The sequence below is a fragment of the Cydia splendana genome, chromosome Z, assembly GCF_910591565.1.
Source record: "Cydia splendana chromosome Z, ilCydSple1.2, whole genome shotgun sequence".
Classification (NCBI taxonomy): Eukaryota; Metazoa; Arthropoda; class Insecta; order Lepidoptera; family Tortricidae; genus Cydia; species Cydia splendana.
The window spans coordinates 28,051,252-28,076,154 of record NC_085987.1 but is presented as its reverse complement, the minus strand read 5'-3'; the positions used below and the strand labels follow the sequence as shown (position 1 = coordinate 28,076,154).

Here is a 24,903-nt window from a genome sequence, read left to right as displayed (position 1 = left end):
AGTTTTGAGTACTTTATTACTCTACTCCTACTTCTGCTATTTCACTCCTACCTTTTCCATCTCCGAAGCCAATTTAACTTTCATCGTATCCTGTAGAATCGGAAACTTGAGTTTCCAGTCGGCAACGGTTTTGCTGCTCTTCGAGAGCACCATGGCGATACGTTCGATGTCTGCCATATTGACACGGGTCTCCCTGTAACACCAACATTATTATATTATTAATGTTATCTATTTATTATATTTTGGCTCAGATGGATAGTTTATGCACATTATTTTTTTCATTTCACAACGTAATTTTGAAATAAAATAAGGGATATATATACATGTTTGCTTTATATCTATTGTAAATCACATAAACCGTGTTGGTTTTTGTGAAAATACTTGTATTATATTTGTACCTGTTAGCAGCTTGGCCGCGAAGACGTTCAACAGTAGCCTCCAGTTCATATAAGTCGTTCTCCAATAGTAGCATATCTTGCCGGTAGATTTCCTCTTCACGCGTGAGTTGCTAAATAATATTAAGATTAATTTGAGTACGATTGTCAGGTAGGTATGATGCCTACCTGACGTAATTCATTAGAGAAAAATAATAAATGATCGGAGTAGTAGTAGGAAAGTATCTAAAAGCGTTGGTGTACCGATTCCGGGTCCCGTTCATAGAAGCTCGCGGCGAGGGCGCCTATTTTCACGATGGTGTCGGCCATGAGCTGCCTCATCTGTATGGCGTGCGACAGTGTCGAACGTCGTAAATTTCGAGTCTGCAAAGTAAATAAGAGGGCATACTGTTGACACTATACATGAATTTGAAATTCGCATATGCAATATACAACTACAAAGGCAATAGTATTACATACACTTTAAAAATATAAATAACATGATTTTTTAAGAGACCTCAATCCGCAAATCACGGCTCTGCTTCTGCAAGACGCGCATGTCATTGAAAAAGTCTGGCGTGACGTTGATGGTGTATATCTTCTGCGACACCAGCGCCAGCTGCTGGCCGACCAGACCGGCGGGCTTGGGCGGCGGCGCCGGCTTGAGGCGGTCGCGCTCTGCAATATTTTCTTAGCTAAATATAACAACCTTAATACTGATTAATATAATTGAAAGCCTGTTCGAGTACTGGTGTAAGTAAAGCGAAGAATCATATTCTGCATCAGGCAATTCAGTTATTTATATTGTAAGTTCATTAGATAAATATCTTTAAGTTTTGCTCTCTAAGTATATATATATAGTACCTACAGTCGCCATCAGGTATATCAGAGCGGTCAAGGCGCTCACAAATATCTGAACACGCCTCTATTGTCAAGGCGTTAGAGTGCATGTTCAGATTTTGTTAACACCTTGGCCGCTTCGATATATCCGATGGCGACTGTACCTTTACCATGAGTTTACCGCGGCAGTATTTGCCAGCGACTGCGTAAACTCACTCGCAATTCACATTGCTCCCACGAGTATAGTCAGCTGCAGAGAAAAGGAACCCCCTTGCATAGAATTTTTTATGCAAAAGTGCTAAGCTGACTGTTGCTGACTGTACATATCAGTACGAGGGAGATACACTGCGGGGTTCTAATTTTTACTGTATATATGGAGTGAGCTTACAAAGTTGTTGACTATGGGCGCGATAAAATCATGCTGGTACTGAACCTAAGTTTTTCTACTTCCTTATCTCTGATTTTATGTAATATTGACTAGTACACTTTTAGTATATCGTGAATCTAGAAACCTACATGGAAGGCCTCTTAAGTAAAATTAATTTTATAAAATTACCTTGTGACGAGGTCCTTGGCAATGTCGACGACTTGATTGCCGGTTTTGTTGGCTTTGTATCAGCTTGTTATGGCAAAGAAGTAAGCGGAAAGAAATCAAATACAAGAATTATGAACATGGTTATGATCTTATCTATGAGTGACTAGAGAGATAGATTAACAGCAAAGGAGATCGGACCTGCAAGAACTCAATAATGTGGACAACGTTCCTTAACGTGAATACAAATATGTACATATTCACAAACGTTAGGATATGTAACTTAGGTATTTAAATAAAAAAATCATGACAGCGAACTACTGAAATAAATGCACAATGACAATGACAAAGTTGTTTATCAAATTGTTATCAGTCGGACTTTAAATACGTAATGAATGTACAATGAAACTTATTTTTTGTTGTTTTTTTTTTTACACTGTGTACATAATTTGTACAACAGTTGATAGCTTTTCATGAAAAGGGCTGACTGGAGCATTCAAACTAGTTTGTTAAAATTGAAGTAATTATTTTGTTATTAAGTGTATTAGTTACTATAGGGCAGAGTAACTGCAATACAAGAAATGGATGTTGGCGGAAAATTTAGAGGCACCAGTTCACCAAGCTTCAAGTCGCAGCGGCGGTGCGAGCCGCGACCGCGAGCGTGGGCGTGCGTGTGCGCCGCTACCACTACTTACTCTCAACTGAACTGTTCTATAGCTACTAACTAAGTAATTATGCTTATTACCATCGTCGAGGATTTAAGGTGACACACAATCCTATTGGGTTTAGTGAAGTTAGAAGACCATTATTAAATGTACCGAGCTGCATGATTTACATACAATCAGTATCATTCTTTAAAGCTACAGACAACCCGAATCTATGAATATATTATTATATAACTTGGGTAATACGTTAATATTACGATTTGTATGCATACCTGAATGTTGGGGCGAATGTTGAATGGGTGAGTTCATATCTGGCGGGTCATCGCTAAAGGATACCGATTTCTCAAATGACACTGATTTTTCTGAAATCACAAATGAGGAAGTACTCAGTATACTCAGTCAGCACACAGGTGAGACGAGAACAATGTACCTACGGGCGCGCTCATCGACCATCTCTCTAGTGTGGAGCCAACTCAACCAATAGCAATAAACTACGGAGACATCGCTTTATCTTTGCAACAAATATGGAATATTACAATGTTGATCAATTAACGTTCGCGTTTATTTTTAGCGTGTGTACTAACTAATGCAAACGTGTTATTAGTACTAGCGGTTGACCAAAATCAGCTGCAAATGGTGTTAAAGGTATGAAAATCGGCACGATTAATCTTTAGGCCATTTGAATCAATTTGACCCGTAGCACCAAAAAAAAACAACAAACGGAAAGGAGTTATGACATCATCATTTTTTGTATGGAAAATAAAAAAAAATATTCAGAAACCTATTGTGTGTGGTATTAAATGAAAGGGCAGTTTGAGCCGGTTCTAAAAATATATCACATTATTATATTTCCGTCACTGGCATATGTGTTGTGGGTACTAGACGACGATATATATAATATACACATATATACAAGCCCTGGTAAGGGCATTTATTTGTGTGATGATGATGATGAACACACAAATAAATGCCCTTACCAGGATTCGAACCTGGGACCTCCTGCTTCGTAGGCAGGATCACTATCGACTAGGCTAGGAGGCCGTTTCATTGATAGATCACAATTTGTAATAATAAAAAAATTACAAAAAATACTAAAACTAAATATTTTCGAAATTAATTTCTTGGGGTTAGATATGAGGATATTGGATATTACTTGAGGTATATTTTAGAAAAAATAATTCAACGGTTTCGTATCTGGAGGAGCCCAAACTTGGTATGTTTTGAAAATTATTTTTATTTTAATTGAATGCAAGTGACGAAAACATAATAATGTGATATATTTTTAGAACCAGCTCAAAATGCCTTTTCATTTAATACCACACACGATAGGTTTCTGAACAATTTTTTACTTATTTTCCATACAAAAAAAAGATGACGTCATAACTCCTTTCCGTTTGTTGTTTTTTTTTGGTGCTACGTGTCAAATTGATTCAAATGGCCTAAAGATTAATCGTGCCGATTTTCATACCTTTAACACCATTTGCAGCTGATTTTCGAATTTCAGGGTGTACCGCTATCACTATAGTATGTTGCTCAAACTACTAAATAAAACTATACCGGATGAAATATGCCAAGGAATCTCATCGAGAATTTGAGGTTCAGTAGATCATAAAGCACATTAATCACATAAAATTAAATGTATTTTATTATTTTCAATTTATACGACGGCTTGTTAAACCTTACTGGAAACTACAAGTAGTTCCTAATAGACAAAAAGTTACTGACCCTGATGATGCCCACTTTAATTATAATCGTAAAAAGTTGATGATGTACCTAACTAGCTAGTATCCACGGCTTTAGTACCTACATGTTTGTACATAATTATGTTATGTACATATTGTCATTGTCAAATTTGTCTCGGCGTATTATTTTTTATTTAAGTTATATATAAAAATTTATTGTAAGTTATAAACGAGCCGACAAAATGTAGAAAATTTTCACACTAAATTTTGGGGACGAGAACACATTAATTGTACCTAAGAAGCTCCTACCTATTTACTTTGCGATGTTTTATGCAAGATTCCTCTTTCAATTTCACCCGGTAGGTATAAAGTGCCTTCAGAATGTTGTTTATTGACAAGAAAGAGAAAGACAATGCGTTGCATTTACGATAAAGTGATAAATAAAAAGAATGCACTTACAAATAAAATAATTAGGTGATCATAAGGTATCCCTATAAAAAGTAACCAACATTAGGTATAATAGTAGAAGTATTTGTAAGTATGTACCATTCGCCGTGACATATTAATTATTAACCTGCCTAACCAATCTTGGTTTCATACTACATTTTTATTTTTACCCAAATGTGCTAAAGCTGAAATAGGAGGGTTATGAATTTTACCTAAATATATATCCGTCCCTATGTCTCTCCTTACCAAAACTTTTAATGAATGATAATTCGTGAGATTGCTCTTCGTTGCACGAGTGTCACCGCCGTCACCAATATTAAAAATAAATTACAAATTTTCGGGGAAAATAAATTAAGTTTCTTAGTCATCTGTTGAGGCGACGTCACTTATTGTAAGTGAATTGTCTCTGTTTCAAAAGTAAGTAGAGTCAGACCGTCAAAAGTCAGCAGCGATTTTGATAGCCCACGCAGTGCAAGTGTCATTTTAAACGTCAAACTTCTATGAAATTATGACGTATAAATAACACTTACACTGTGTGGGCTATCAAATCCGCTGCAGACTTTTCTTGGTGCGACTCTAAATATAATTACGGCGGGTGTTGTAGGTAAGGTAATACAAGGGCATCAAGGTGTCTAAGTAGGTTACAGACTTGTTGTGCCATCATTGTCATCCTTGCATTATTCAACAACTCCCTCTAACCTAATACAAGCAGCATTCGAGATAAATGCAGCGACTGGTACACTAGCTTATAAAGCTCTTTACACTTTATAAGACTGCACTTACGTATATTGGAACTTTATTAAGTAGGAATGGTTTTATTACAAACTTGGGTGAGAAGACTCGAAGTTTACGAAATTACTTAGCGTTTTATTAAATTAGAGCCGAAAAGGCATGCAAAGGCATCATGGCCCGTTAGAGTTCCATAATTTTTAGGGCGGTTTGGTACGAGCGTTGCCGCGCTAATTAACTTAGTATAAGCTCGTGCCGTGCGAGCTGACACGCAACGGTTCGAGCTCACACGCCGGTGTAATCTCGTATACTACGAGTGTCCGGATTTTTGAAGCGCGAAATTCAGAGGGCGTAGACGGTCATTTCCGTAAAAATACACTGAGAGAAAAATCATTAGTAAACTAAACCAGGAATTAAAAAACAGTTCTGTACTCGGGGAAAAAATGAAGTTTAGTAATAATTATAGACGTTTCACTATTTCTGTAAAGTTTATTTATTTCTACAAACAGCTCAGTAATCCTAAATCTAATTTCAACAAACAGATAATAGAAATTGCAAGAACTAATAGAAATTGCAAAAGTCAATTTGTTCCTATTAGTTGACTCTCCTTGTCCCCGGATTAAGTTTATTTTTGTAATTCTAAGTGTGTTTTTGTTATCCTATTCTCTCAGTGTACGCTTGTTTGAAACCACCCTACGGTTCGGCCAAACTGACGCGGATCCGCGCACCTCGCCGGTGTGCAAAAAGGACATCGCTATAAAATGTGCATAGAGCTGTCTCGCTCACACAGCATACCCGCGTGCGGATTCACGTCAGTGTGACCGAAGCCTTAGGATCCGCAATAAATTTATTATAATGTAAAGTGTCTATGAATCTAGGTACTATTTATAGGTAGCATTTTCTTTTTATTCAGTGATAATAATAGCACGTAGGTAAATGTTCACTTTTGTATTAAAAAGGTTAGTTTAGAATTAAAAGACTGTGTGACTTGTGTACCTATAGTTAGTATGCACTTTAGGCTTTCATTTCGTCTTTATCACCTATGCTACAGTCCTGAGAGGCAACACCAAGGTCGATTCCTATTTATGATTTACTGGAAGTTTTCATGAAACGATTGTATTAGACGATAAATGAAGGGGTACGAGTATATTTGAATTGAGTGCAAGTGAAAATTGTTGAGAGGGATGATGAATTACAAACCTAATACAATTGTTTATCAAAAGTAAGCTGAAAATAAGAAAACCACACGACTGAGCAAGCAAGCGTTCGGCGTGATAATGAATGATAAATGCGAAATGCATTGCTAATGTTCTTGTTATTGTATTCTCATTCAAGTAGCTTCCAAATATTACCCGAGGTAAATGAGGTTACCGAGAAAGTGTCCCTTCCCGGGCCGTTGAACTGCTGCGCGCGGAATTCATCACAACACTCGTCTCATTAATTTTCTCACCAGGAAATGCGCGGGTGCACAATTTTGCGGTTACGTTTATTCTCGTCAGATAAGTAGGAATAAGGTTATATTACAAACCCAGGTGGGAAGCCTCGTACAGTCATCATGTCATCAGTCATCACCGAATGGATAGTGCATACTAAGGTTAACAAATATGTAGTAATCGTAATACGAAAGTGCCCCTGTAGTAGGTGTACGAACCGACCCCAAAGGTAAATAATACATTAAGATTAGTAGTACCTGCCCATAAATCATATAGAAAACCTACAAAATATGTACATTATTATCCTCGTGATCGTAGTTCTTACCATTGAGCAATAGTTCCATAGAATTTAACACTATTTCAGCATGAAACATCTGAGAATATGGTACAGATATTTACTTTGAGAGTTCAAAAACACATTAGGTAAGTACTTTCATCTCATGTCGCTAGCGACTGCTGCCTTGGCAGCTAATTTCGTGGCCATCAGACTTTCGCCAACGGCCACTTACATTACACACGCAATGGTGTAATAATACGCCGTAAGGGTGACTGTATCAAACTACCCCGTGTACGAATGGTGCCAAGCTACCCCTACATGCTGTAAGTAAGATGCTGAATTTTAAAATAGGAAAAAAATCATAGGTACTATTTCGCCTATAAAAACTTGTCGGATTATTTATATGTATCATTTCCTCGGTATACCTACTTAGGTTTAGGATTAAAGAAAAGTTTCAAGTGTTTTTAGTTGAACGAAATGGCGTTAATCCTGTAAAAAGCTATTGGGTATTGAGAGAAAACATTGGCAATACATTAGCATTTAAAGTTTGTTGATTGGGGCCGCGGAGGTTACACTTACGAAATTTGTCCCTCCCTAATTTAGGAGGTCGGTCGTTGCCGGGAAATCGTGCGGCATCTGAGTGCAGGAAAACGCAAGCCACATTAACCAACGAAGCCCTGAACGGCAACAACATTGTTGATCGCTTAACTGAATTAAACACATGGGATGTTTAATTGTTATGTAAATATCTCGGAGATTTTACAAAACTTAGTTACAAATAATACATGACAGACTTAACATGTCGTCAGTTAGCCACGGGGGCGATTTACCTTGAGCGTTAGACCGGGACTGGTAGGACTGGCACTGCTGGCGCGGCGCGGCGGCGGGCGCGGCGGCCGCGACAGTGGCGGGCGCGGCGCCTGGCACCTGGAGCGCTTTCTGAACGAGGCCAGTCAAATTAGCTAGCTGCCTCTCCATTTTCTCAACTCGAAGGCGTTGTATATCTTCGACTTGGGGATTAAGCCTGGAAAGCCACGGTACACGCATAGTCATCTTCTATCAATAACGTTTTCTAATAACATAGCTACTCGTATTATTTTTTATTTTTACATCAATTCGCTGGAGCTTTTGAACATCGCCATGCTTTACTTATTAACTTAGAAACTTGAATGTATTATTTTTTAGCTATTGTGGCCACAATATCGCATAGCACTTTTTGCGAACTATGTTCTGAATATTTAAGAATGTATCTAGGGAATGGAAGAATTGATAATGTACAAAAAAATAAGCTTGATGACAACGAGACTAACAATTTGTATTCAGATCATAGTTCGAAATTTGGAAGGTATGTATCTGTTTAGATTGTATAAATATGGTTATTAGACTTAAGTATTAGAAAGGTCGGTATCGTAGAGGTAGTTACCTGGCGTCGTAAGGCGGACGCGGCATGGGCCGCGGCGCGCCGCCGACGGCGTTCACGCCATACATCTGGTACGCGTCATCGATCACCACGCCCTCGCTACACAAGTGCGACCAAGTTTAGGTAAACACAAGTTGAATACAGCTGGATATCAGCGAAATAATGGAAAGAGCAAAAAATTGCTAGTGGCATTAGAAAAATCCGATGGAGGTGTACCTGGTTTCTTCATCGATGACCGGGGTAATGTTGGGGCGGCCAGCCGCCGGGCCCAGAAACTGCGTGTAGTAGGGGTCCTCATAGGGCGCCCGCGCTGAGCCCCGTTCTGGCGACGACATGTACCCCTCGCTGCCGTGTCCTGTCGTCACAACTTCTTTGCTATAGACTATTAAACATTCAGCATTCGGTACTTGTGATTATTTGGGCAAATGCCAGTACGGCTACCACCAGTTAGATACTGACGTATTCGCTAACGTCTGCGTAACTTGCTTTCTATGCATCTCGTTCGTACTGGTATATTAGTGCGAGCGATATGTAGGTATAATATATAATAATAATATATAAATGTTACAGTAAATAAGAATCGTTTTGAATTCACCAACGATAACCATTATATATAATATATATTTCTTTTCATAATATTGTATGGCATTATTAATTATAAACAAGAAAAATAATATTTGGCAGCTAAAGCTACTTATGGCACAACCAGCTATCGAATATCTATTGTTCATGCATCTTATACTTAGTAAGTTTATCTATAACCTTGGTTGTTCTGCCTGTTGGTACATGGAGATCTCGTTACAGTAGCGATACCTTCCGCAGGTAAATATACCTGCGGTCATCAATTACAATTTTATCGGAGGGAGCACCCCTCAGCACGACCTGCAGTGAATGTGGCCGTACATTTACTGCTAAAATCGGTTACGTCAGCCACCGGAGAGCTTACGAACGTCGCTCTCAATAATCAGTGCTATACAGTCGCCGTGGTCGAAACCGGCCAGGCCCCAATTTCACCACGGTGACAGGTGCGACAATTGTAATACATCACTGTTGCTGACGTCACAGGCATCCATGGGCTACGGTTACCGCTTACCATCGGGTGGGCCGTATTCCTGTTTGCCACCATCATTGTATTATTAAAAAAAACTTTATTATATCCAAAAAAAACAGATATTTCTCTTGCTAAGTTTATGACAATTGTCACAAGAAACACTACAATTGTCACGAAATTCCGACATATAACTCATTTCCTGTCAAGATTCACCAACAATTCTACAAATATGTCGACTAGAAAAAATAATTCTTGTTTCACAACATAATTGTAATATTAGGTCATTACCTATGAAATTGGCGTTTTGTTCGGAGAATTTCAACGAAACACGAATTTCCATACAATTAATTTTGCGGATATTTTTTTGATGGCTAATTCAAACCAAACAATTTTTTTTCAGTAATTTTTGACACCTTTAAGGTATGTTTTCAATATCTCCATTTCTTGAAAATTGGTACCATTAGAAAAATATAAGTAATTTTAATACTCGAACCGACAGCACATGAAAAGACCTATTTTCAAGGCTTAATTCTGAACACTTAACAATAAAAAATAACAATTAATTGCTGTCAAGCAGTTTGGCGAAATCATATTGTAGTTTTATTGTAATTGTGTATGTACTTTTGTAAAAAAAAAAAAAACTAGGATCAGACTTATATCTATGAACAAAAACGCCAATTTCATAGGTAAGGACCTAATATATACAATTGTAGCAAAATGCCTGTCATGTTTGTAAGTATTTCTATAGAAAATATTATATAAAATTGTAATATGTCACCTGTCGCTTGACAATTGTCGCTCGACATAAGTCATTGACAATTGTAGCCGTGGTGAAATTGGGGCCAGATGATGAAACAAGTATTTATTGTAGTGTAGGTATTTATTTCAATTTGGAAATAATAATGTAAATTCTCGTCGGTACTTTACAATTTGGTAGGTAAGTAAGCTAAAATAACCTAAATACGTTTTATTGGTGATTTAAGATCGCGCAGTGCAAGAAAATCTAAGTACCTACTATCTCGCTCCTATCACCCTATCAATGAAGTTTAAGCAAGGCTTGTCTCGTCTACTCTACGCTGATTGTAAGTTAGGGTTGTCACACAGCACAGCCTCTAAGATCCTAAATTAATCGTGACGAATACACCGGCTATTGCTGCCCGGTGATAAAATGTGTGGTGCGTGTCCTCCCTCAGTGAAAGGCCAGTCTAATACCTATTACGCTTTGTTATGTTATAGCCAGCGGGCCTACAGCGAACACCGAAGTTCGCAAATTGCGGGCATATTTCTCTTTTTCTCCAATTGAGCCGTAATTAGAGTGACCGAGAAAGATGCCCGCAACCGCGAACTTCGGTGTTCGCGGTAGGCCCTCTGCTGTCATACGGACAGAGGTACAGCGAAGGCTTTCTAGGGTAAAAATATGGTAAAAATCGTATATTTATCAGTTTTTTTACATTTAGAAAATTTTATGGAAATTCTACTCAGAATCACGAGAATATTTGTCATAATAAGAGATAATTAATGCCTGAAATATTTTTTCACCACACCAACTGATAAAGGCTCTCTTGATTGTTCAAAAATCGATAGCAAAGTTGCATTTTATTCACATGTGAGGCAAAGTAATAAAATGCAAATTTTGAGTTGTTTTCTTAAGCTTGCTGGTTGAATTGACTTTTAAATGATGATTTATAGTGATACATATTTAATAACATTCTTAAGGATTTGATTGGGTTTGTTTTTGTTTGATATCTTACAGTTAAAATTTTCTTCGCGTTGGTGTGGTGAAAAATTTTGTGTTTCAATCGGGGGCAAATTTAGTTTATCCCTCGTGCTTTGAAACCCTCGCAACGCTCAAGATACCATTTTGGAATCTTTCGCTTGCTCGGGTATCAACATTAGCACGAGCGGTTAAACAACAACTTTGCCCCCTTGCAAAACAAATAACAATTTTTCCATGTCGCAATTGTTTTGTCTTTAAGTAGCTTATAAGACGGTAACGGAAATGTGAATTTGCTACATGTTTCACTGTTATTGGAAACTAAAAGGTTCATGGTATTTCGCAAGTGTTTTGTAAGGTAGGATATGGAGAAAATCAATATTTTGTACCACCTTTGTGATTCCCACTCATAACCATACAATAAATACATATTTTTATATTATTTAAAAAAAGTGTTTAAAACCGGCAAGTGACTAACAATAATAGGTATATTTTGTAAAATCAGCCGTTATAATTTAACTATAATAATCAAATATTTTTAGGATAAGAATGCGGGCACCTAAAATTGAGCTAAGTATTATTATTATTAAATTGAATATACACAGTATAGCGTCCGACTTCGTACAAACAGCAAGCGGCAAGCAAATGAAGTTACGAAAGCGAACATAAGTTACGAATACGGCTGGCACGAGTTACCCGGGATGTAGAGCTGTTCCCCTCCCCGCGGGCAGAGCGGGGCCAACGGGAAGCTGCGCTCGGACCCGCTGCCCATCGTGTATGTGCGCAAGGGCTTGGCGGCCGTTGGACCTACACACACACCACTCTGTACCTACTTTGACGCACTCCTTGGCATACAATTAGCTTGTTATTACACTTGTAAGCTATCACTTTCCTAATTTCACAACCCTGCCAGTAGTAAGTCATTTCAAAACTCCTTTTTATGTTACAAAAAAGGTGTTTCGCTGAGTCTTAATATAAAAATACGTAATACATAACGGCCGAATAATAAACCTGGTACGGATTAAAATATTTGTGTTGATAGCGTACCGGTGCCTGGAAGTGTATTGGCACGGTCGGCGGGCACGGGGGGCGCGGCGGGCGAAAAGGCGCGTAGCAGCGAGCCTCCACGAGGCAGCGTACTCGGCGCCGCCGTCCCCATGTAGTACGCTGGAGCCTTCACCTGGAAACAAATTTTCATATTGTTAACCGACTTCCAAAAAAGGAGGAGGTTCCTAATTGGATACTTAATTAACAACTTAATTATTTATTAATTTCAAGATGTACACTTTAGTACCTGAACCTGTGGGTTGGCCGATCGCGTTCAATCATGTAACAATACTCGACAATTGTTTCAATCGGGGTCGTAAATGGTCAATTGCGATTGTCGATCTTACGTGCTTGATATGTGCGCTTGGTCGCTTGGTATCCACAAAATATGTAGATTCTGTCTGTATGGTTATCTTCGACTTGCCGGAGAGAGCGGTAAATTATGTTTTATAATGGTTATGTAGAAAAAGACAGGGCAACTACCTAAGTATCAAAGAAGATTGTTTCGTGGTTTACAAACACTCAAAGTAATAATAACATTGTTGTGACAGTCGTCAGTTCATGTTTTATTTTTCTACGGTGAGGACATCAGTCACATTTTTCCCTGCGACATTGGAAAGTTTATTAAACATCATATCCTGTTGATGTAAGTATCTCTTACTTTCAACTATTAAAATGGTGGAACTCGATTATATAATCAATCATTCACTAAGGCTCGGTATTATAAAGGTCCGTTAGATCTTGTATCAGATCAAAAATAAAATTAGTGATATGTCATAATTACGGTTATTATTCGACTTTCATTAATCTCCATTCCGTAGCTGCAGTGTTTCTGAATTCATCACTGCACCTTATAAAACAAAGTCCCCCGCCGCGTCTGTCGGTTTGTGTGTTTATATGTTCGCGATAAACTCAAAATCTACTAGACGAATTTTCATGCGGTTTTCACCTATTAATAGAGTGATTCTTGAGGAAGGTTTAGGTGTATAATTCGTTAACGCGTGCGAAGCCGGGGCGGGTCGCTAGTAATAAAATTAAATACTTTGCTTTATAGATACAACATGTATAAAGAAGCCGTTGCGAATTTCTATAAAATACCCAAAAATGCTTGTTGAGTCCATAAAATAAATGTCTACCTTAAGGTCACGTTCGTTCGTAAAATGTCCGTTAAAAGAAATAGGTATTTTTAATTTTTAGTTTTACCTAGTTATTTTAATGTACTTAGTTAGTTTAAATTGTATATTCCTGCTTTTTTTATGTATTTTTATATATTAATGCGTTAAAAGAAATAAGAATTACGAGTACCTATAAACAGAATAAATGGTAACTACATATTTCCTATTTATTTTGGTCGTTATTCCTCTCCCCTGTCAAGCAGCATACCTACGAGTATGTAGTACATATTTATGTAATATACGATATAAATAGCTCTATTTGTTTCTTAGGCTAGTTTCAAGATTTTACGGATAAGCATTACATACCAGTGGGTAGTTAGTTTTGCAGTTTGTTACTTAGAGGTAAGTAGTAGATAAGATGTAACTTTTAAAGGCATCTCTTTAAGTAATATACAACGTGTCCCAAAATTCAACGATAAGCTGGCACTAGAAGATAGACCTGCTCATGACTACTCGAGGAAAAACAAAAAAAAATTGAAAAAAAAAAATTGTAGACATGGTCGTTAAAAATACCACTCACTAAAAAGGGGTGTCGATTTTAATTTTTTTTGTAATTCCATAATAAATTGAGATATATTTTATTTATTATTTTTCCTCGAGTAGTCATGAGCAGGTCCATCTTCTGGTGCCAGCTTATCGTTGAATTTTGGGACACGTGGTATAGTAAACAGGTAAAAAGGCGCATCAATTAATATGCTATAACTAGGCGCCCGCATCAACGCTACAACGCTAATGCTGCAACGGCAACGCTGCTGCACTTGCCATTCCAATGTATTGTTATTTTTTCTTGCCATTCCAGTCCCCTGTTGTGCCATTGACTGATAAGTGGTCGACGAGTGATTGGGTGATATATATATCCCTAACCTAGACAACCTAATGATTAAGGTCTTATTATTAATAATCCCACATTTATATTGCAGGTCAATGATGTTCGGGTTTTGGTGGCGTAATTTGTTAACGTTATTCAGCATATCGGTCATTAGCCTTGCAATCAACAGACCAGTTTACAAGATTGTCCTAAACTCAAAAGGATATGCACAGGTATATACTTCAGTGACTATATATAATATGCAGGTACATAGACATACATAGTATTGTGCCCAATTATTTTCCTCAAAATCAAAAGCTTATAGAAGCTTATAGACATAAAGTATAATGTACTACGAAACATGTAATCTAAACAAACGGCAGCGTGTTAAGCCTAGTTCAAAAGAAGAGAACTGGCGACGCACGGCCGTATGTTATTATATTACACGAACTATTTAGGGGTCTAAATAGTAAAAGTGTAATTAATAAAAGTGGCTACTTTTGACCCCTACGTTACTCAAAATTTATTAATATATGTATACATATTAAATTTGGTTAATTTGCTCAAGCCTTACTAGAACCTCAAATTTCTTGCATATAGCTCAACCAGTTATTAAGATACAAACATATAAAAATCGGGAGTTTTTTTTTCACTGGCTGACTGACTGACCTAAAAAATGACATTAAAAACCTAACACACTTCCAGATGACCTAGCAAATTGAAATTTGGCATCCAGCTGGGCAATTATGTGGTTACGAATCTAGGATAAAGATACAATGTGTTTTTTACGAATTGTAATATTTAACAATTAATAGGTGTAATATTTAAATAATAATTGTTACACCCTAAGCGCCTGTCGATTTTGTAATAGCAAAAATGAACTTTAGTTTCAAAGTCAACTTTGATAAATACTAATAACTTCTGTACAAAAAGTAATGATTACCCATCAAAAACATAAACGTGAAATGAGAGCCAAGTTCAATATTAGGAATATGCGCCGTTGTTGACTTTGCCGGCAAAAGAATTGAGATCTATATGGGTGCCAAGTTCTAGTTCACTTGGGAATCTTGGGATCTAATTAAAGTTCAGGATTTATCTTAGCTAGTTTTATACCAACAAACTGAAATTAAGAAAATTTATATAGACAAATATAATAAAAAAAGTGAAATTATGATTTTTACTAACGTGTTAAAAAAAACTGACGAAAATAACTTTGTAGCATGTAAAGCTTAATATAATAAGTAACAATCAAAATAAACCTATATATATTAATTTTACAGTACGTAATAAGGTACTTTACCGCCCTAGGGCGGGATTAAGGACAATACGTGCCTATGTCAAAAATTTAAAGGGCCATATGTACTGTAAAACGTTGTACAATACACGTGCGAAAAGGTAATTTGCAACTCGTGTCGATTTAAAACACTCCCTTCGGTCGTGTTTCAATTTTCGTTGCGAATTTCTTACTTTTCGCACTTGAATCGTAATGTACTATTTCCGTTTCAAAATGAAAGCTAAAATTTAGTAGTTAAATTACCAAACTGGTGGCTTTTCGCCACACCAAAGTTATAGTTAGGTAGTTTATAACTTTAGATATTATTTATTTGTATTGCCAGGAAAGTGGACATAATATTTATTACACATCTCACCTTTTCTGTCGAGTTTAAAACGCCCTTTAAAACTTTGTCCGTCATGAGTGTTCTGGGTTGAGTGGGTTGGATTTATTAACTATCAGCTTTAAGCTTATCCGTTATTAATACAAACAACATGTCGGGTATGCAGAGCATTGAGTTAATGTCGCTTGCAAGTGTTCATCAATAAGATATTCCTATCTAAATTAATGAGGTCAGTTGCACAGGTGCCTTCTCACATTTCCCCACCCAGTTCTGATAACCTACAAAAGCTTAAGCTTAGGCCAGGGTGGTTAGGGCTCCGCCATATTTGTCGCCCATTTAATCTAACATTAATATTTAAATAAACAGTTGGTAAACAAAGTAGTATGCTATTAAATTATAGCAGGTGATTCGAGGGCCACAACCAGGCATGTGCCCTTTCGCGAGCTGGATTCTATGAAATTAGGCACTTTTTGTTGGCCGAATTTGCAGGATCCGGATGCTACTAACTATTTCTAAAGCTTTATGCCACATAATGAGATATATTAACTATTAATTGTAAAACAGGTTTATTACTTCGACATCCATATCTTTTGCGGAACTCTAAGTGCGAAAGTAGTTGTCGGTTTCTCTGTCCAGTTTTTTTTTTGCATTGAAAGAGGTAAGACTTGGAATGGCATTCAGATTGAAACAAAAAAAAAACGTTAACGACTTGATATTGGTATGATATTATTCTCAGTGCTTCTCGCACACGCTTAATGCGATAAAGGAGCTGCAGTGATGTCCAAAATTAGAAATCGCCGAAAAAAAAATTGCAATCCAAGTAATTTTAATTTAAAGAAGGGTTGGTCCAAAGTCTTTAGCTGCTTCGGCTATACTCATGCTATTTCAATATTATTTATACAATTGTGAGGGATATTTCAATGCTAAGTATGGCCATGAAAAATATTTATGTGAGCTAATGCGAATATTTAATTTGTTATATATTTTTTACTGAAAACTGTTTTGCATGGAGTTAAAATATACCTACTTTGAACAATCAGTAATTTATACTTATAACTAAACGAATTTCGTATGTAAATATTTGAACACTTAACTGAAATTTATTTACCCGGGATTAATTTATTCAGTTTTTTTTGCTTTTCACACTTATAAGAAGCCTTATTCTGAATTATCTGATTAGGCCTCCTTATTCCAGCAAACGCGGATCAATCCTGTTCATGTTAGAGCTTAAAAAAATCTATCTATCCAAATTTCATAAACATTAGAGTAAGTAATAAACTTCGAACGATATATACACGGTAGTGCCCCTAGCTGACAAACGCGTCCCATAAGTTGAATGTAACAGTTTTGCGCGCTTCGTTCTATCGCTCGATTACTATGTAATTAGTATAAAACTTATATATTAGCTAAAAATATAAACATCGTCATGAAATGGAATATGTAGACTATATGAAAGATTTATTACAACACTATTAAATAAATATAAAACATTAAATTAGCTTAAAAATAATAATACAAACTATCTCTAAACTAAATAAACTTAAAATAAAGAGCCTATAAATAAAAAGCGTCCCCCAAGTCACTGCCGATGGGCAGTGTGCCCAGAAGGCTGTAGAGATATATTGATCAATACACAAGATTTATTTGATTTCAGTTCATTCAATATGATATCGACGTTCCGCCGTTGAGCGAGTTCACGCTGTGCGTGTGGGTGCGCGTGACCAGCGTCGAGAACGACCAAAGCATTTTCACCTACGTTGGTGAGAGCATCTGCGCAACTTGAATCCTTAAGCGATAAAAACTTTTAAGTATTTGTTTATTTGTACAGCGTCGCTAAGTTACTTAGAGATTAAAATTTAAAAAATAAAAGTGCACCGAGAAAACTGAAGCCGCACGTGAAGTGTTAAGCAAGCGAAATTGCGCCATAAGCGCTAATTTGACCCCCTTTCTCTGTTCTTGTTTCGAGTAAGTTCAATGTTGTCCAGTGGGTAATCAGAGGGTCAGAACCTATAGCAAATCATTCAATCAAATTAGGATGGAATTTCTAATGAAATTAAAACTGTGAACGTAAATTATTCATCATTCGCACATTACATCATCTTGTATCATGAATGTACCTATTCTATTCATGCGTCTCTTTAGATGTACATATTATAAAATGCATTTTTGTGGTACAAGTAATTATCACAGTAGCGTTTAACGCTTGATACACGCGATTACTGTCTACCTGTTTATGATAAACGAGGTTGTATTAATAATTAATGAATTACTTAAGCAACTTCGCGGTCCAATTATAATTTTTTCCCTGAATTAATCATTTGTTGCACGCATTGCACTGCTTATACTCGTACATTTTCAGGTACCAACGATAAACGTATTATGCGCTTATGGCTGGACTCGGGAGGTCGGCAGTTGAGGATCTCATTAGAACATGGCCGAGTGACGTCGAGTGCGGGCGTCGAGTTCACGGCTGGCGCGTGGCGGGACGTGTGCGTGACCTATCAGTCAGACCTTGGTGCATGGGCTTTGTATGTCGACGCCAAACTCTTATTGTGCGAAGGTTCACGAAATGTAAGTATCAGTATTTATAAACGGAGTAAGTAAGCGTTGCGAAGACGTGCGTCACATCAACACTTACTTCAAGTGTAGGTGGTATATCTGTGATAAGAATTCGTATGTGGACAGATAGGTACCTACCTACGCTTTGGGTAAGTATGCCGTTTATCGGACCGATTTTGTAAATTACAAAAAAGTTTTAACTCAGATCTTTGAAACCATTCCGACCTATCTTCAATAGTAATGAATACCTAAGTAGACCTATGAGAGTGCATGCTTTGCAACCTTGTTGAAACTGTTTTTGTTCTTGGGAAAAAGGGTAGAGAACACGTTGACTGTACCTGTTGAAATTTAAATTGAAATCTTTATTGTCATATTGTGAATTACAATGATTTTAAAATTATGTTAAGGTAGAATCATCACAATCAACCGCGATGCGGAGTACAATGTTAATACTAAAACTAATCTTACAGCTAAATACTTATACAAATATCATGCCATTACATGTAAAATGATTGGTACTATGTCAATGAGTAAATTAATAAATATTAGTATTCGTACTAATTATTGTTCGATGGTCACTTATCTTATAGTAAGATTTTTCTAGGCACTATTTATAAAGTTTACGTCCGAAGTCAGGTTGTTCAAGTATTTTAATTTCATTAGGCAAGTGGCTAAATGTGTGAACAGACCCTTTCTAAAGTACACACACACTCTTTCTAAAGTAAGCTGTTATGTAATCAATGGGATAGCATAAGTTAAAGCCATGAAGTTTGGACGTTATTCTCGGATTGCTCTTTTGTATATTAAACTTGTGTAGATTTTTTTTCACATAAAGACATGTACATAAATTCTGCGAATTAAACTTGCAATTGTCTGCAGACGCAGTGCGGTTGATGAAACGTTCTTTCCTTAATTGAAATAGCCACAGACATTGTTACTTAGAAATATCTCCCCTTACTTTATTAATAAATTATTAGCTAATGCGACTTAATGAAAGAAGGTGAATCTATATCTTAACGAAGCAAAGTATGTATTTATACAGCTTTTCAAATAAAATTGGAAGATGAAATAAAATCGTATATGCATATACTTATGTACGTGATGCTTCGATGTCAACATTTTCGACTTGTATAGGGTGTATAGGTACATCTACTCATTTCTTCATTTTAAAAACAGCTAAATGCGAGTCGAAATCACGTCCCGAGGGTGTTCCGTAATCACACATTTTTTTTCCTTAAGTTGACTTGTATGACCTTGTGATTATAGATTTTTCTGTAATCTATTGGCAAGGAAATTTCTGTATTATTTGTTTAAATCTAAGGCTACGATAAATATTCGCTTATTTTCATAAATTAATTCAATATTTACTACCTATAAATTAGTAAAAATCTATATTTGAAATCCTTTCCCTAATGTTAAACCTCAAACCTGTTCATAGTGTTCATGTTGCAAGATATAGTATTTTTAATTAAAACTTAATTTAAATGAATACTTTATTTAAACTTTTTTATTTAATTATCTAATTTATCTCCCAAAAATGGCCGCGAAGTTAATACACTTATTTACGTTACGCGTCCGTCTTTGCGTCACCGGTTTACATAATTATGTGTGAGTACCAAATTTCAATTCAATCGGTCCAGTAGTTTCGGAGCAAATCGGCTGTGACAGATGCCCGGCGGACAGATGGACAGACAGACCGAAACCCGAGTGATCCTATAAAGGGTGCCGTAATTCAAAAGAAAAAAAAAAACGAAATCCTAAAAAGTACAAAGGTGTCACAAGATGTGATTAGGTACTCTTATAATATAGAATTTTTAATTTCAGAGAGAGTACGTGTACCTATATGTGAATCCATATTTAATTTAGTTACACACAAGTCATACAACAGTACTCCGGAGTCATGCAGTCTAATGAGATCGTCACGATCATGATCCATGAAAATTACTGGATGATTAATAGTTTATGATTATTAATACAAAACAAAGCAAGGTTAAGACATAGTTTACTACAAGGAGAGTCCAGGCAATAATTTTATTCATAGGTTACTGTATTAAGACAGCGTCGATCGTCCAGTGGCGCGCTCATTGAGGGAATTGTGCTTTCTAATAAACCAATTAATTTGACTGTATCACCTAAACGGGAAAATGTGGCCACCTTTTGCCGTTTAGTTGATAAAGCAAAAAATAAGCAAAATAAAACTATGTGACAAAGACCAAAAGTTGGGGTAGGTACTCGTATCAGTAGGACAACAATAGTAGGTATGTAATATACTGATTTATACAGAAATTTATTGGGGTATTAGGTTAGCTGGAAGAGATCCCTCTGAGGGATACGTTTGCCTTTGTACTACACATTTATGTTTTATCTGATGTAACCAATATTCCTTTCTATTCGTACAATAAAGTGTTTACTTACTTACACAATTCCCCAATGAGGGCGCCACTGGATGGTTGATGCAGTCTTAAAATGTAGGTACGAGTATGTGCGAGTTCTGCTACCGTACCTACCTACCCCGCGGCGCAGACATTAACTTTGAATGTCTGACCTGAGGTCACGGATGACCTCTATGGCACCTAAAATAGGCTACGGTCGTATTTTTAACTCGTTAGGGGCGCCGTCTCTCTTACTGTTATTCAGTGTGTTTGGCGTTTTATGCGACAAAAGTTGCTGGACATTACGACTATAGTCTATCTAAACTTGTCTAAATCTAAAGTACATAGTTTCTGTAAAACTGTAATGTAATGTTATTTATTTCACTAACAAAACTAATGTAAGTACTTTAATTCATCATGTTCTCCTCTATTATTCCAACTGTCACTCATGACATACAAATGCATACTTTGGTGTCCCGTGGTACAGGCCTAGCCTAGTGCCCCTGGATATTTCTGTATTATTTAACCCATGCTATGCACCCACCCGATGTTACATCAATTTCTGTATTGTACTGTTTGTTTTGTGCGCAATAAACTTATTTTTATCTTTTATCAATAGATAAAACGTTTTAAAAAACCTACCTAAATAATTATTTAATATAAACTGTCAACTCCTCTTTAATAAAACAATATAAAATAATAATATGCTTGATACTCGTATCTGTTAAATACTCATCGCTTCACTCACTTCATCACTTTACAATCAATTTGTAGAAGTATTTAATTTTGAACAATTTTTTTCACAGCTTCGAGGTTTTGAATTTCCAGGAAAGGGAAGTTTGATAATTGGATATGGGACGTCCGAAAGAGGTAATTAATTTTATAGTAAATTTTATAAGTCATCAATAGTCATCATCACGCTCATAGGCGTATACTTATTGAATACAAAAACACGGCAATGCATAATTTGCTGCTTTCGGAACAAATACAATAGGTATTTGTTCCGAAAGCAGGCATAACACATTAAAGGAGTTTCGCATTATGTCAAAGAACTATCGAATGATGTGCCCTTTAGCTATTTTTAATTAAGTAGATACTTACATGTAGGTAGATGGATAGATATATTATGGCGGACACCATTATGGCGGAACGATTATTGTAAGTTGACAGTCTTAATAATTTTAGATTGATTGGATATAACGGTTATTAATCTAGAAAATCATTGAAGACCAAATTGGTCAATGTACCTTTTTACTGCCTTACTGATATTCTTATATGATCTTAGTGGATAAGATGAAAACTATCTATCTGCTGTAATACACCAATATGGTCATTCTGCGACCATTTTCGCTTTTCTTTCCAAAACTATAAAAATAGTTTGATAAGTTTTAAATATTCTTAACTTAATTTAACTAAATTTTTGAATACGCTTGTTGAGTCTATTTACTTACAGGAAATTAGTCTTAGACACGGTAACTGTAATCTGGTGGCCAAGATTTTTTGTATAATGATCATCGCCTGCTTTCTTCAGGTTTTCCTACTGGGCTGTCTGGAGAAATATACGGTGCGTCTATGATATTATTATCAACAATTGAACGGAACATCACCATGGGCATACATAATTGGAATAGACCAAAAACCACGAGGAAAAACAAGTTTCCAGCTATAAGTGAGCAAGGAGATCAATATATTGTTCTGGGTGATTTACAAAAGGATGACATACAGACTGCGATTCCGCATACCATAAGCAAGGAATATGAATTTTCCTCTTCCGATGTACTTAGTCAACAGCTCGAAGATAACATGAAGGTATTTTCTAAACATTCTTCACATATTAGTGCACCGAAAAATGAACCAAAACATGAAATATCAGTTGATGAAAACATTACATCTAAGAAAAAAAGTAGCGCAAAAGATTTTAACAGAATATTCAAAAATAATGAATTCAAAGCACACCGCGGCATAAAAGAGTTAACCGGTAGCGGTACACAAGATTTACCAATAGTGCTTGAATATGAAACACCGCCGACCATCAGTGCGTTAACTTCCGATTATTCTATCAAAAACTCAGACAGAGGAAAGACTGTGAGTGAGAACAAGCATGACGACATAATTATATCGGATGTCGAGAAACCTCCACCACCTGAACGTGACACTAAGGTTTATGGACAGTGGGCGAGTTCGAAATTTGCGAGCAATGTTTTAAGTTATTTGAAAAATATGAACTTTAACACAAACAAAAAACAGAAGAAAGTAATGTCAACTTTTTTTGATGGAAAATTTAGTGATTTGTACCCATATCCATCTGAATTGTCACACACTATAATACGGCCACCAATAAATTACAAAAGAAGAATACATAGTACAAATAAGCGTCATTATATCGTAAGAAGAGATATTAAGGAGCATCAAATTAATGTGAAAATTATTAACCCAGATGAAAGTGACATTATTTTTCCTTTGAAAAATGTTGACCCTAAGCTTATAGAAGTAACGAATAGGGGAGAAGCAAAAATAAATTTAAAAACAACATTACAGAAAAGCGAGGAGAATAACACACCCTTTGTTTCAGAGGAAGCGAGTAATTCACAGAACTTGTTACACAAACGTCAGTTTGATGGCATATTAAACACATCTGAAAGGCATAGAGGCAGTAACTTGATGAAGATTCTACCGTTTCTACAATCAAAAGAATATTTTGAGAACAACCGTAATACTCAGTCAAAAAATACTAAAACTAAACAACCTTTTACCATTGGCCTATCAAACGATGACCAATGGAGAGAGTTTTATCAAAAAATACCAGATAAAGCCACGCACAAACATATGCAAGGTAGTAACGGTGATAGCCTAACAGCTGGCCGCGCTCTGGCCAAGGAAGTGTCCAATCAGGCTAAACAAAATATTTACAACGTTCCCCTTTTAAAATATAAACAGGATCCAATTACGCCAACAAGTAATAACATTGCGGTTACAGTGGTAAATGACTATGATGCCAAACAGGCAAGTAATCAAATAAATTTTAACAAACAAGTTAAGCTAGGAAATGCATTAAACGAACGATTCATTGGTTTGGATGTGCACCAAATTAAAAATACTTTCTTAGGTGGAGACGATTCCATTCCAGATATTAATAGATACCGATCTAAATCGAATTCGAGGATAGAAAATATTCCGGCATCGCTTGAGACGAGGGTCTGCAAAAACGTTGAATTGTACGTACACGAAGATGAAAGCATAGCCAAAAGCAAATATGAATCGCCAGTTCAGAGGAGAAACATTGGCTTTGAGTTTGTTGTGCAAAGTTACAAAAGATGTTCAACTAACGAATCACCTCTAAAAGATAGTTCCTTTATACTCATTGACTGGATAAGAACTCCAGTCAAACTGTTTGGGGGTGCGTATGCCAAGAAAACCAAAGATTTATGTGGATTTTTTTGATTACTGTTTTATTAGTTTGCGTAGTCTAATACTTTATTTATAAAACTGTACCTTGCGCGTCCAGTAAAACAGCTAATGTGCTAAAAATATTGTTTAACAAACATTTGAGTGTTTCATTTGTGCACACCTAAATTGGCTACAAACTCACGAAACAATCAACAATCCATCTTTCGAAAAAATCTAACTAGGTATTTTTTTGTATGGCTTTCCCGTCTCGGAAAAATGTTGTTCCGGACCTTTAGAAGGCGTACGCGGAGCCGAAACCAACACGTAGAGGCCCTTTTGACACTTTAATGAAATGTAAGGCCGAGCGGACGCTGCCCTTGTCCGTGTGGGACGCACGCAAAGGCAGCACCTGCCAGGGTGTAAGGACAAGGAGCTTATAAGAACACTCACTAAAACTCCGAATTAGTGTTTACAATAGTTATTTATTTTTGAGTTTTCTATAATTAAAACAATACAAATCTTTTTTTCCACAGCCTTAGTTTATCCTCTGAGTCGTAATCTAATAAGTAGGTATCAATGTCACATTTTTTCAAAACCGCGGCATAAATATCTGTCACACAACTAAACACACTTAACAAGACTTAACATCTAGATTTTCTTTTAATCTACAGTAGCGGAAAAAAATCTATCATATCTGTGTTTTTATTAAATATTTCTATATGTGATCGACTAAACTTACCTTAACTATTATCATATGAAAGCTCTTAAAATGGAG

General features: G+C 36.4%; 2 protein-coding genes and 1 long non-coding RNA gene across 8 annotated transcripts in view; 2 read left to right on the top strand and 1 right to left on the bottom strand.

The window, feature by feature from the left end:
• Positions 1 to 24,903, top strand: part of LOC134804946 (uncharacterized) — a 371,780-nt gene that overhangs the window by 26,858 nt on the left and 320,019 nt on the right. The window lies entirely within an intron of this gene.
• LOC134804707 (coiled-coil domain-containing protein AGAP005037) overlaps positions 1 to 24,903 on the bottom strand; it is a 125,440-nt gene that overhangs the window by 20,206 nt on the left and 80,331 nt on the right. For 3 of the 6 annotated variants that reach the window (XM_063777866.1, XM_063777859.1, XM_063777860.1), the window contains 11 exons: positions 12,212 to 12,344; positions 8,616 to 8,754; positions 8,403 to 8,498; positions 7,810 to 8,003; positions 7,559 to 7,615; positions 2,684 to 2,773; positions 1,771 to 1,833; positions 892 to 1,052; positions 639 to 758; positions 399 to 508; positions 52 to 193 (listed from right to left, as the gene is read on the bottom strand). In XM_063777866.1, the coding sequence (XP_063633936.1) occupies positions 52 to 193; positions 399 to 508; positions 639 to 758; positions 892 to 1,052; positions 1,771 to 1,833; positions 2,684 to 2,773; positions 7,559 to 7,615; positions 7,810 to 8,003; positions 8,403 to 8,498; positions 8,616 to 8,754; positions 12,212 to 12,344 (1,305 nt within the window). The remainder of the gene's footprint in view (positions 1 to 51; positions 194 to 398; positions 509 to 638; positions 759 to 891; positions 1,053 to 1,770; positions 1,834 to 2,683; positions 2,774 to 7,558; positions 7,616 to 7,809; positions 8,004 to 8,402; positions 8,499 to 8,615; positions 8,755 to 12,211; positions 12,345 to 24,903) is intronic. The other 3 variants (XM_063777864.1, XM_063777861.1, XM_063777865.1) reach the window with 3 other exon arrangements.
• On the top strand, positions 12,626 to 24,185 carry LOC134804757 (uncharacterized). Its single transcript, XM_063777972.1, has 6 exons — positions 12,626 to 12,857; positions 14,307 to 14,427; positions 17,465 to 17,570; positions 18,170 to 18,381; positions 21,548 to 21,611; positions 22,273 to 24,185. Coding segments are annotated over exons 1-6 (2,415 nt in total). The 5' UTR covers positions 12,626 to 12,855; the 3' UTR covers positions 24,183 to 24,185.